This window comes from Empidonax traillii, unplaced genomic scaffold (assembly GCF_003031625.1).
Source record: "Empidonax traillii isolate 1590-97213 ecotype Southwest subspecies unplaced genomic scaffold, ASM303162v1 scaffold936:size233247, whole genome shotgun sequence".
Taxonomy (NCBI): domain Eukaryota; kingdom Metazoa; phylum Chordata; class Aves; order Passeriformes; family Tyrannidae; genus Empidonax; species Empidonax traillii.
Window position 1 is genome coordinate 211,948 of NW_020956129.1, and position 12,092 is coordinate 224,039.

General features: G+C 49.4%; 1 protein-coding gene and 1 long non-coding RNA gene across 2 annotated transcripts in view; one reads left to right on the top strand and one right to left on the bottom strand.

Annotated features, from left to right (window-relative positions):
* Nucleotides 1–110: 110 nt before the first annotated feature.
* OIT3 (oncoprotein induced transcript 3) overlaps nt 111–12,092 on the bottom strand; it is an 18,435-nt gene continuing 6,453 nt past the window's right edge. Inside the window, exons 4-9 of the mRNA XM_027903122.1 lie at nt 10,619–10,741; nt 6,739–6,899; nt 5,722–6,137; nt 2,467–2,566; nt 843–1,078; nt 111–812 (exon numbers count right to left, since the gene is read on the bottom strand). Of these exons, the coding sequence (XP_027758923.1) occupies nt 890–1,078; nt 2,467–2,566; nt 5,722–6,137; nt 6,739–6,899; nt 10,619–10,741 (989 nt within the window). The 3' untranslated portion in view covers nt 111–812; nt 843–889. The remainder of the gene's footprint in view (nt 813–842; nt 1,079–2,466; nt 2,567–5,721; nt 6,138–6,738; nt 6,900–10,618; nt 10,742–12,092) is intronic.
* Nucleotides 6,377–8,430, top strand: LOC114067576. Its single transcript, XR_003573417.1, has 3 exons — nt 6,377–6,725; nt 7,035–7,200; nt 8,118–8,430. It is a non-coding gene; the product is annotated as an uncharacterized LOC114067576 (long non-coding RNA).

A 12,092-nucleotide genomic window follows, 5' to 3' on the forward strand; every position in this document is an offset into this window, starting at 1 on the left:
TGCCTACATTACAAGTGATTGCTATAAATAATTGCTGTGCATTCCTCTAATCCCTTTGCTGGAGCCTCACATGTTCCAAACAAACACTTGGTAGCAGCACGCCTGAGACGGGGGGTGTTTATAGATTTTTAATGGTGCTTCTCTTACAATCAGTGTGCCAGGGCACTCGGGAAAGGCATTTTTGGTGGTGGGAGAAGAGGGAGAGAGATAATGATACACTAAATACTATTAAACTGCATGCAATTATCAAAAGACACTAAAAAAAAATCAAATCTTATTAAATAGCTTTCCCCCTTTAAAATAACATTTAAATGTGCCTGTGATAGAGCTGAGCTTTAGCTGCCTGCAATGACAATTGTACAGCTCCAGGGAATTTACACATGACGAGACAGAATATTTTATACTTGTTTTTATTAACAGTCACCCCAAAGCTTCAGCATCGCTCACAGAACCGCACAGCAAACACGTTCAGCTACGATACTATTTGTACTGCCTGATGCAAGAAGGCCTCAGATAACATTTGTTTAGTCAAGGACGAACAGTCCTGGAGCCTGCAGGCGGATGTAGGGAAAGACAAAGGTGGGAAACACCTCAGGCCTGCAAAGCAACAGGGTCCCTCCAGCCCAAGGGTTGAAATGCTGGGAAGAAACGCAGGTAAAATCAAACTATTCTGCAGTCCAGGTGTCCAAAACACAAATAATCATCACAGGGTTAGGAAAAACGAGTCCTGAGGTGCAAGTGGGGCTTTGCCAAATCCCCCTTGTTTCTCAAAGGGCCAGGACAGAAGGCATTGATAAGGAAGGCACTGATAAAGAAGGCATTGATAAGGAAGGCACTGATAAGGAAGGCCGGTCTCTCGGGGCAGAGATGCCATTCCAGAGGGTGAGTGTCAGTCATCAAAGTCGATTCTGATGGGGCCACCTGTCAGGACGTGGTTTGCCACGTGGACAGATCCCTTCTCCTCCTCCTCTTCCTCGTCGCCGGCCGCCCTGCGCACGCGTCTCCGGCAGCCCTGGGCGCAGCGGGAGGTCTCGTCCAGGGCCCCGCACACCAGGATGCGGCAGTGCAGGAACACCTCCTGGGGGTGGGGAGACAGCAGGATGGGGTCAGCACTCTGGGAATAATCACTGGCACCGCTGCCACGGCACAGGCACTCCTGTCCCCGAATCGACGGGGTCTGTATCCACCATCACCACCCACGGCCAAACCGGCCGCTCCGTCTGCTCTCAGATGAGATCTCAGAGCACGGCATCTGCCTGTGAGCCAAGGGTGGACACACAGGGAAGATGAAGGCGTGAAATGACCCTCCAGAGGAAGGGATGGAAACGCCAGGAATAAGCTTGGAAGAGCTTGCATGGACTGGCAGGAGCTGCATGGCAGGAGGCAGGTCAGGAACGCGTGGAGAGATGGGCTGAGAGAAATGTGCAAGAGGATTTGAAGTGGGCTGAGAAAACATGAAGCTAAGAATCTGAGGGGAAAAGGAGGAAAAGGCAGGGTGATGAGGGGCTGAGTTGAGGGAAGGAGGAGAATGCGCAGAGCAGGGAGACAGCTGCCTTGTCATCCTGCACAGCAGAGGCAGAGGCAGCATTGCTGCTCCCTGCCCAGTAAATGACAAGGAGAAGAAGCAAGATCCCTGCAAGCAGCAGTCACAAATACATGGTCAATGGTGAGGTCTGAAGCGGAATCCACGGCTCAGGCTGGGAGGATGCAGGGTGGAGACAGCAGTGGCAGTCAGACGGCCGAGAAAAATTTCAGAATTTTGGAAGATCTCGTTTGTTTTAACCCTGCTGGGGCTCTCTGGTAGCTGGAGCAGCAGCTTTATACCTTGTGGAGTAAGCAGTGTTGGCTGAGCATAACAATGACTGGAAGACCCAGTTTATTCCAGCCCAGAAAAGGAAAGCTATTTGCATTAGGGAAAGGGGATGGATTATCCTTCAACTGCCCTCCCACTACTGAGCTTCTGCCTCAGAGTGCCCCTGGACAGCCGGCTTTCACACTGAACTGAACAGTGTGGTGACCTTGCATCTGGAGTCCTGGCATCTAGGACCTAGAGAAGGTCCTAGAAACCAAAACCTAGAGAAGACATGAGGTTGAAGAGATTCCAAACTGCAGACTGTCCTGTTTCAAAGACAGGACACTGTAAAATGTGCCTGGTCACTGGGAACTCCTCTCTCACCCGGCATGCGGAGTGAAGGGGGTTTGCACTAAGACCACCCTGGACACAACAATGATTTTAGCCCGCTATGGCATTGATGTTCCACAACTTCATTTTAGTTGTTTTTCTCAGTCTGTCCTAAAGCACCTGTGTCAGGCTCCTGAAAGACACAACTGCTGGAACAGGCACAGCAGCAGCACCTGCCTTGGGCCAGCCACTCCTCCCCTTTGCACTCTCAACACCCTGGTGCTGAGGTTCCTGGGTCAGATCAGAGCTGATGCAATCACCTGAGAGCTGAGGTTTGAGCTTACCCTGTTGTCTTTGCCCACGAACTTGAACACAGGAACCTGGAAGTGCTTGGCAAGATGGTCCTTTGACGTGTACTGCTTCACGGAGTCATCGGACACGCAGCTGAGGGAAGCAGAGGGACAGGCTTTTAATGGCTTTCCCAGAAGTGGAAAAAGAAAAAGACATTCCAGCCTACTTAAAGCAGAGAAAGGAAAGGAGGGCTTGGCTCTCTCAAGCTGAGCTACCATCCCTGCTACTTCCTCTTTGGCCACAGGAGAAAATTCGGGAACGGTGGGGGGAAAACAACAGCAGTGCTAATAGCATCTGCAGACAAAGGACAGCTCAGCAGCAGAGAGCTGGCAGGACGTGGCCCAGTCCCCTCAGAGAGGGACTGCCAGAGAGCTGCAGGCAAGTTTGTCCTCATTTCACCTTCCTGTGCAACAGCCTGCAGTGTTATACACTGTTGAATGTGTTATGTGCTTTCTGTGTACACATATATATGCACATAAATTATGCTTAAAATGTAGCCTGTACACACGTTACCAAAATATCACAGATGATGAAAGCAACAAAAATCCAGATTTGCTTTGCTTTGTACCATTTACAAATGTATCATTTACATTTATATTTCTTCCTGCTGGATTTGGTCAGACAGCTCAAATTCGTTGCACTAAAATGAATAATTTCAATTTTTCCATCACTAGCAATATATCATCATGCTCTCTGTAGAGGAGAGCAGCACGTGCTCCTGGGAGCACTAAGCACTGCTCTGATCCCACCAGCATTATTTTCACCACCATGCAATTCTCCATTTCTCCATGGTCTGAAGGGATATCCCTGTCTGCAGCACTTCCCTGGAGGTAGACACAAAACCCAGCCCCAAAGAGCTGATAAATCACCACCCTGCATCTACAGAAAAGGACAGATTCCTGCCCCCTGAGGCCAAACACCCTCAGTTGCTTAGGATAAAACTGCTGTTAAAAGTAGCACTCCTGAAGGCATCTGATTGTAAGGAATGACAGTTAAAAGACTTTTCATAAGGTGACTGGCCAAGCTTTGGGGCTGTGAAGTCAACTGGTAGGGCTGTCCTCATTTGTGAGCATATCAGCTGTGATGGTTCCCGGCTCAAACTGACTCCTAAACCTCGAGTTCTCCAAAGGTTTGCCATCCCGGTGGCAGGAAACGTACTGGTTTGGGGTTAGGGAGAGGGGAGATGGGAGAAGATCACGGAAGAGTCAGGGATATATGGATAAAACCAGCTCAGAAACCTCCTGAGTTGTGGGAACAAGCCCTTTTGCATTTTGTGTGGGGCTATACCCTAAATCCACTCTCCTAGGAAACCCCCAGACCCTGTCTGCCACCTTGGAGGGGTAGGAAAGGACAGGGAGCACAGGTAAGGAAGGAAAACGGGTGAGCCTGGTCAGGATACAGGGAAAATAACCCTTTTCTGTGCATATTGTGCTTTAAGTTCAGGAAGCAGAGTGGCAGTGCCACGGGAGCTCTGACCACTCTTACTGGGGAGGTTCTAAGGTAGAAAGGAGGGCTTGGAGAATAAAACATCCACCTAGAAATGTGCAGGTCTGATCCTACATAATCAAACTGATTCAAAAATCCCATCTTTATTGCCCTGGGCTTTTGGGGCAGGGTTGCTGGAAGGAAAGTGGGTTATTGCAGAACTGTCTGCAGCAGGGACAACTCAGCAGTGTATTTATTCAGCTAATTTTACTTTTGAACGGCTGCAAGCACAGGGAGAGACAAAGAACCCCAGTTAGCTCGACAGCACATCGTTAGTGAGCAGTTTAAATACAACTGCGCAGCCCATGGGGGTGGTGAGTCTGGGGACACTGGGGGCTGCAGAGAGGCTGGAGAGAGGAGCAGGCTGGATGAGGCTCCAGCCCACTTTTCCCTTCGGTGAAGTTTTAATGCCCTCTGCAGGTACCAAGGGGCTGCTGGTGCCGTAAATCCTCCAACCAGCGCTGGGGTGAATTTAAGGGATGACATTTTCTGCCTTCTCCCTTCTCCATCTGGCTTTGTTTGCTGTTTTGAATCCCATCATTTTCGCTCATGAGGAGAAATTAATGAATGTTTGGAGCCTCGACTCAGCGAAGGGTCCACGGGAAGAGCCAAGGCAGGGAGTCAATAAAATCAATTCTCCCATTACAAATGTGCTCATAAAGCCCAGAAATGTCAGGCACAGAAGGACTGCAAGCCTAGGATGGAGGGAGAGCTGAACCCTTCATCAGGAGATGAAAACAGAGTTTCTGGGTACTTTACACTGCAGGACCCTTTTGCTGTGAGACAACCACACAGGACTTGTCATCACCAGCTGTAAGGGTGGGTGATTTAGCCTGGGCAGCTGAGGAAATAATTGTTGTCCTCATCAGACAGTCTGGCAGACAGCATACAGGGCTTACACAAACACAGTGTCTTGACTGCCAGGCTACACCACTTCGGGTACGCCTTAGACATTCCCTTGGCTGGACTCTCCTCCCCACAGGAACAGCAGACTGACATTTTCACAGCCCTGTCTGGTTAAGCTCCTGCATGCAAACACTCCACAGCAATGCTGTAGCATGGCACAGTCATGATGCCTGAAAACAGGGATCATCTTAGGAGCCACAGCTGAGACCCCAGCAGTGTTCCCCAAACCTCTGATGCAAAACCCACCCCAGTGAACCCACAGATCCACATACAGTTATTTTTGGCATATCCTGCAAAGATCACTAACCCCAAACACCGCAGGAAACTACATCCAAACTGAGGGATCCTAAGCTTGCTGCACTGGCATCGGAGAGAGGGATGCTCCTGGAGCTCCAGCTAGGATCAGCCTTGGAATCTTCTGGCTGTAAGGAGGTCATTATGAGAAAATTAAGCAACTTGCTCCAGTTGCTACAGCAGCTGTCTGGCAGCAGCACATGGCCATCAAGGGGGTTCTGCCCATTGGTTTGGCAGCCTGTGGCTGGCAGAGAGTGGATATCAGGAAAGAGAATCTTTTCTACAGGAGCCAACTCAATTATCCACAAGGCCAGTTACAGGGAAATATGTCCTGCAAAGGCTGCACTCAGAGTAACCTCTTTCACTGTCTCCCACAGTTCCTCCCAATTACTTTTGATGGGACAGGTGGTTTCAGCTCGATGGCTGCTGGTGATTGGTGAGAGCACGGCAGATAAACTGCTGTGGAGAAGGGATAGCGTTTCCTGCCTCACACAGACAAAACAACTCAGCTCCACTGCCAATTCCCATCCAACAGCCAGCAAGGGAGGGAACAGTGAACTCACCCGTCTTGAATCAGGTAGTACTTGAGGATCTCATCGATTTTGGAGGTGGGAGTGGCAAAGCAGCTCTCTACAAGTGTCTCTAGTCCACTGACGTGCACCAAGGGCTCAATCCCAAAGTACAGCGAGTCCCGAAGCTTGAGGGTGGGCAGAGCCCCCCTGTAGGGTTCATCGAAGTCTTTGTCTTTGAAGATCTCCAGGGTGAAGGGGAAGACGCCCTGGTTGCGGCTCATGATCTCCAGGGGCGAGTTCTTGAGGTTGGGCACGTAGCCCTCGGAGATGGTGTAGCGGCGCGGGAACTCGCAGGTCACCGGGATCAGCAGCTTGCTGGTGCGCACAATGATGTCCCCGTTGCTGCCCGGAGTCTGCTTCGGCAAGCCAGTCACCAGGTTGGTGGCAATGATCTTGTCATCTATTACCTGTTGAAGGGAAAGGGGAGATCGCTGAGAAAGCGATCTCTCTGGGTTGACTTCGTCCAGGACACCCAAAGTGGCCACTGAAGGCAGAGCTTTGTGACTTTATACGCTGCAAGCAGAATGATGTTCACCCTCACTCACCAGCCAAGGGCCTCAGTGTGCTGTTGGCTGTGATGCACTGCACTCCTGCAGCAAGCTGAGGAATTGGCTTCCAGCTGCCACCCATCTGCTAAGATGGGCTCTCTGGCTCCTGAGCAGCTGCCAGTTTAATCTTTGGAAGAGGAGACCAGAATCTGTCTCCACAGGAGGGTGAGGAGTGACAGCACTTGTGCCTTCTGCACTGGTGTGACAGCGAAGCTCCAGGTGAAGCACCAGGCGAGCAGAAAGCTGCACCCACGCTGACAGACACACCACTGGAGGGGAGACGGAGCAAGCTCTCCTGCTTTGGGATGTCAGCCTAGGTCTACTCTGAGATCAGCTGCAGGGCAACACAGAAAACTGCTCTGACAGGGCAGCTAAACCAACTCTATCCCCCAAGGAAGCCACAGCCAAGTCCCCAAAATCCAGAGATCCCAAGAGACAGGGCAATAGGTACCATACATACATCTACAACAGTTCCACAGGACTTCAGGGAGAAATGGATGTTGACGTGAGTGCCGTTGGAGACGCCTTTGCAGGAAGTGTTGATGAGGGAAAGGTCCAGGCCTCCAACCAGGTCCTTTGGGATGTTCACCTCGATAGAGCTCGACTTGCACAGCACTGGCACTGCAAGAGAAGCGCCCACAATAAAAATCTGCACCGCAGAGCTACCAGAAGAGAGCTGGGGAAGGGCTGTACCAGTTATTACTGAGGAAAAAAGGGGGATCCTGCACAGCATTTACCAACACAGTCTCCCCACAGTAACTGCCTATCTTGCATCCCTACCTACACAACACAAACCTGAACTACCACAGCCCCAGATTCTGCAGCCGCAGCGATGCCTCAGAAGGCAATGAAGGCAATCACTGCACTTGCAGCAGAAACTTGGCTGTGCAGCATTTCCAGCTTCACTTAATAATCAGCACAGGTTTGATTGATCTCTCTTGCACTGCTATCTATGTCCTGGGAAGAGCCTTTGCCAGATATGGATATCAAATTCACAACACCCCAGGCAAAGCCATTTTTTAGGACCCTTAATCAGATTTTTACATCAAAACAAGGCAGAGTAATTCCATATAGATACCGAGCTAAAACGGAAGCACCTCAAAATGCCATAATAATATTTTTATAAGCAATAAACCCAGCTCTGGCAAACAAACCCAGTTATGTCACTCATTCCCACCTCCTTCCAACCTCTGAATTTTTAATACAGATAGATCTCCATGCGATTTTTTTTTTTAAATTAAAATTCCATTACATAAGAAGCGGGAGAAAACATTCACCTCAGGCAAAAGGAAAAAGGAAAGAAGAGAGAATAATCTTCAATAAAAAAGTAATTGCTATATACATATATATAAATATTTTCCTTGGGAGATACATATCTATTCAGCTAGAGACAGGACAAGTGTACTGGTGCCAGAAAAACAATCCCCTTACAAAATTTCCCTTTATTTTATTTTAAAATCCCACGACAAAACTTTTTGCAAATCTACTAGATGCCCAAGCTTTTTGCCAAAATTAATTACAGCCCCAGTCCTTGCCATTCATATGACCTGCTTTCCCTTAACTTTGATCATTAATTATGCAATTTAGGATTCTGGATCTTGGACACAAGGCACACTGCCTTTTACTCCCCTTAAAAAAATTCTCGTGTCCCAGCTGAGGTATTTGTAACAGCCTCCATACCTGCAGGGGAGGACTTTTAATAAGAATTTGATCTTTTCAAGGTGATATGCAAAAATGTATGCAGAGTGCCCACAGCAATCTGCTGCCATAATGACATTGCTGGGTTAGAACAGAAGCTTAAAGAACCAGGAACTACCTCAACCTCCCCTCCATCGGCAGGTGGGAATAACGGAGCACGTGGGATGGCAAAGCTCAGGAGGAGACAAAGGGACTTTGGAATACAGCACAGTGCCCACAGAGGAACATCCTTTGGAGAACTGATGGGCTCAGTCTGGATTTAAAGCCTCACTGCCCTAGTGACTCCTCGATAAATAAGAAAATGCCAGGCTTTTAATTTAGAAAGGTGAAGTTCAGGGCAAGACAGTTTGTCCCCCCGCTGCGATTTTCCTAAGTTCAGGACTAATTTGGTTAAGGATGTCTCTGTTTCTGCATGCCTTTGATTGGCACAAAGGAGGAGAAAGAAGACCCCATTGACCCCGTGCTCTGGCACTGCAGGACCTGTGTGCACACGCAGGAACAAGTGAAGGAAACCTGCGGGCGGATCCACTGGTGATTCAAGACAAATCCTGGCTAAACGCTCTGGGAAACTCCTCCTAGTGACCCCCCAGGACAGGGGGAGCTGAAAAAGAGATGAAAAGATGTGCAGATGTTATTCCAGGGCTGAGAAGTTACTGCCAGGACTGAGATGCCCAGCAGAAATGAGTTATCCTGAAGCCAAGGAACCCACTTTTATTCCCAACCTATGGCATCCGTTCAGAGAGCTGCACCCTCCCGACTTGCTGCCAGCATCCATGTCCTGAGGCTCCTGAGAGCCTCATCCAGGCTGTGCCAATCAAACATTTCAGTTCTTCACCCTCACACACCACAGAGCACCTGTGAGTACTGGGAAAGCCTCCTCATCTCCACTTTAAACTCCGCTTTGCACCAACACTTGACCCCGGTTGGAAGCCTCTGTGGTGAGTCCAACACTCACTTTGCTGTCTGCTGTTGTTGTTGGCACCACGTTCCAGCCTCTGGTTCCTTCCTTGGCCTTCCAAAGTGCAGCTGCTTGGAGCAGGCGTTATCCTTCTGCACAGACTGCCCAGCAGAACAGGTTCCCTGACCCGCTGCTCTAAACCAATTACCATGCTTACCCACACAAAAAACTTGGGCAGGGGAGAGGGGAGGAAAAGCATTTCACCCCTGCACTTCAAAAAGATGGGGGGTACTAGGATGGGCTGCAAAATTCCAAGTGTTTTGCTGGCTGGTATCTCTGTGGAAAAATTGTAGCCAAGGCTGTGGTTTCAGTGGAAGATTATTAATGTTTGTTCTGAACACAGAGACGGTGCAGAGGAGGGTGGAGAGGCTGCAGAGCCATTTGCTTCAGGCAACTGTTCCTGCCCTGCACCGCTAATTGAACCAATATAAACCTGATTGGATCTCATAAAAATTTGTGTGGTACAGTTCCACATCTGCTCAGAACTGCAGACCACTGCACAGGGACATAAACCCACGACATGCAGAGGAACAAGCAATTCCACTTCCATGAGCTGCTGCATCCCCAGCCCTGCCCAGCCCCTGGCAGTGCTGCTGCTCTCATTAAAGAGCTTCACAAGCAGGAGGAACATTGGCTGGGAAATCCAGGGCTCCCAACCCTGCTGGGGTTGCCTCTGGGAGCCAGGACTGCATCCATCCATCAGACCTTCAATCAGTCAGTGTAGTCACAGCTCTTGAAAATCCCCACCTCCACCTCCCCCAGCAGCACTGCTGGGTCCCCAGTGTGCAACACTCACCCCCTTGGGAGCCCTGCACTTCTAAAAAGCTTCAAAAAAAGCAGAAATTCCCTCAAGTAGGACCATTCCAGCTTCCTCTCTGAGGCACACCTGCCCTGCTGGCCCCCAGGAAGTCTGGATCTATCCCTCCAGCTGATGCCTGGGCACTCTGTGACACACCAGACTGCAAGAGGCTCTCTGAGCGCACCAGCTAACACCAGACTCCAGGTAGCCTGGAATGTATTTGTAAAGGAAATCCCATCCCAAAACATGGGACCTGTTTATTCCATGTGCATGTGAGTCAGCAGGAAGGCTCCCTGTGAAAAAGTTCACGTGGAAGGTTTTCCAGGGATAATGCTGTCCTTGCCTCTGTGCGAGGATGGATCCCGGGCACTTTTCCAAGGGACAGCAGGAACACCCAGCATCAAAGCTACTGCCCTGCTTCAAGACACAGGAATGCTTACTGGAATGGCTACTGAGAGCCTTGGGAAAAACCATGCCTCTCTCTTGAACCCCACTGTTGGAAGGGACTGAACCACCTGAGCTGAAATTTTCGAGTTTGAAGCATGGAAAATGTCAGTTCTACCAGCATCAGTTTGTCAGAGGCACACCCAGCTGAAGCAGAGCACTACAGTGGGAGATGTTAAGCAATCTTAATTGGAAGTGAACTCTGCCAAAACCACCTGTAATGCAAGAGGCACCCAGGAGGGCCCTGTGGCTGTTCTCCTGCCTGGTTAAAAGAGCAATGCCTTCAGGCTCTCAGTTCTGGCTGATCTGTCATTAAGGACAAAGCTCCACTAACCAAACTGGGAAGGACAGACTAAGAGAAGACAACAAAACCAAGAAGAGAAGTTCCTCCAGACATATTTTTGGGGGACAGAGGCTGCTGGGGGGATTTTGTTGACCTACCTTGGCAAGTGTGGTTGTCTTCTGACAGAACAAGTCCCCTTGGGCATTCACACTGGTAGGTGTCTTCCACTTCAATACAGGTATGGCTGCAGCCTCCGTTGTTGTTGTGGCAGCCTTCGATTTCTGGGAGAGAAAGGAAAATCAGCCACACCCTGAGGGCCCCAGCGTACCCCCCCGACCATCAGACAGTAACGACCAGCACAGCTCGAAGGCAGCAGCATGGGGAGAGCTTGATCCACGAAAATGCAGTGGAAACCCCCTTTTTTGAACTGTACAATTTCCTGTGTTTGTCATTTCACCATGAGGTTAACAGGGAATTCTGTGAAACGGTTTACCAAATTAAATCCCGCTGAATAAGCAATCTGCAGCTTGGGTAGGAAGGGACATTAAAGATCATTTTGTTCCACACCTTCCATTATCCCAGGTTGCTCCAAGCTCCACCCAGCCTGGCCTTGGACACTTCCAGGGATGGGGCAGCCACAACTTCTCTGGGCAACCTGTGCCAGGGCCTCCCCACCCTCACAGGGTGGAATTTCTTCCCATTATCCAATCTAAACCTGTCCTCTGGCATTTTAAAACCATCCCCCCTTGTCCTGTCACTACGTGCCCTTGTCGTTTGTCGCTCCTGAGACATCCTCTTAAACTAAGTTTTTATGCTGTTTCTTACTTCAAAAAGGTGGGAGAAAAATCCTCCTAAAACTTCTACCACACTCCCTCCCTTCATCACCACCAGAATTAAAGCCCTGAGCTTTGCAGGGGAGCTGCCCTGGGGAGGACAGCCCTGCAGGGAGCCAGCTCCTTTTTCCAGCAGGGAACACCAGAGGAAAGATGATGTGCTCATTCCCTGTGGGTTTCCCAGCTGGGAGGGAGGGGGGTGCACCAGATTCCCTCAACCCCTCTGTAGGGTGAGGATGAAACTTTGCTCGTAGGAGTTCCTTTAGCAGGAATTTTGCTGGTTTGTGAGTTCTAAGGCTTAGAGGGTGGCTCAGGGACAGAGTAACACAAGTTCACGGTGTAAAGTTGATTCCCTTCCTAATTTTCCCCCTGTTATGAAGAGCAGAGGAGAAAGGGCAGCACGGCTAATTGGAGGATTTGTCATGTCTTACATCTTACCCATTCAGGTGAGGCAACTCTCTGCAGACCTGAGTTTTTGTGTAAAACATATTCCTGGCTGCTGCAGCTACAGGAAAGAGCCTGAAAGGTCATCCAGATACATTCTGAAGATTTGAAAATCTAAGGAAAGTAAGGCCATTTCCAGCTCTTGTTGGCTTCCTCTTATAAAGAAAATAACAGGGTCATGATTTTTTTGGAAATAATCTTCACTGCTTGATTTTTTTTTTAACCCTTGGGGATGAGTGTGCTAGATGAGTACTACTGTTCTCAGTGAAACAATAGTACATCATGAGATAAACAAATCATAAAGACAAAATATTTCTCCCCAAGACTGCCATCAGAAATGACTGTGTGGTTTTTC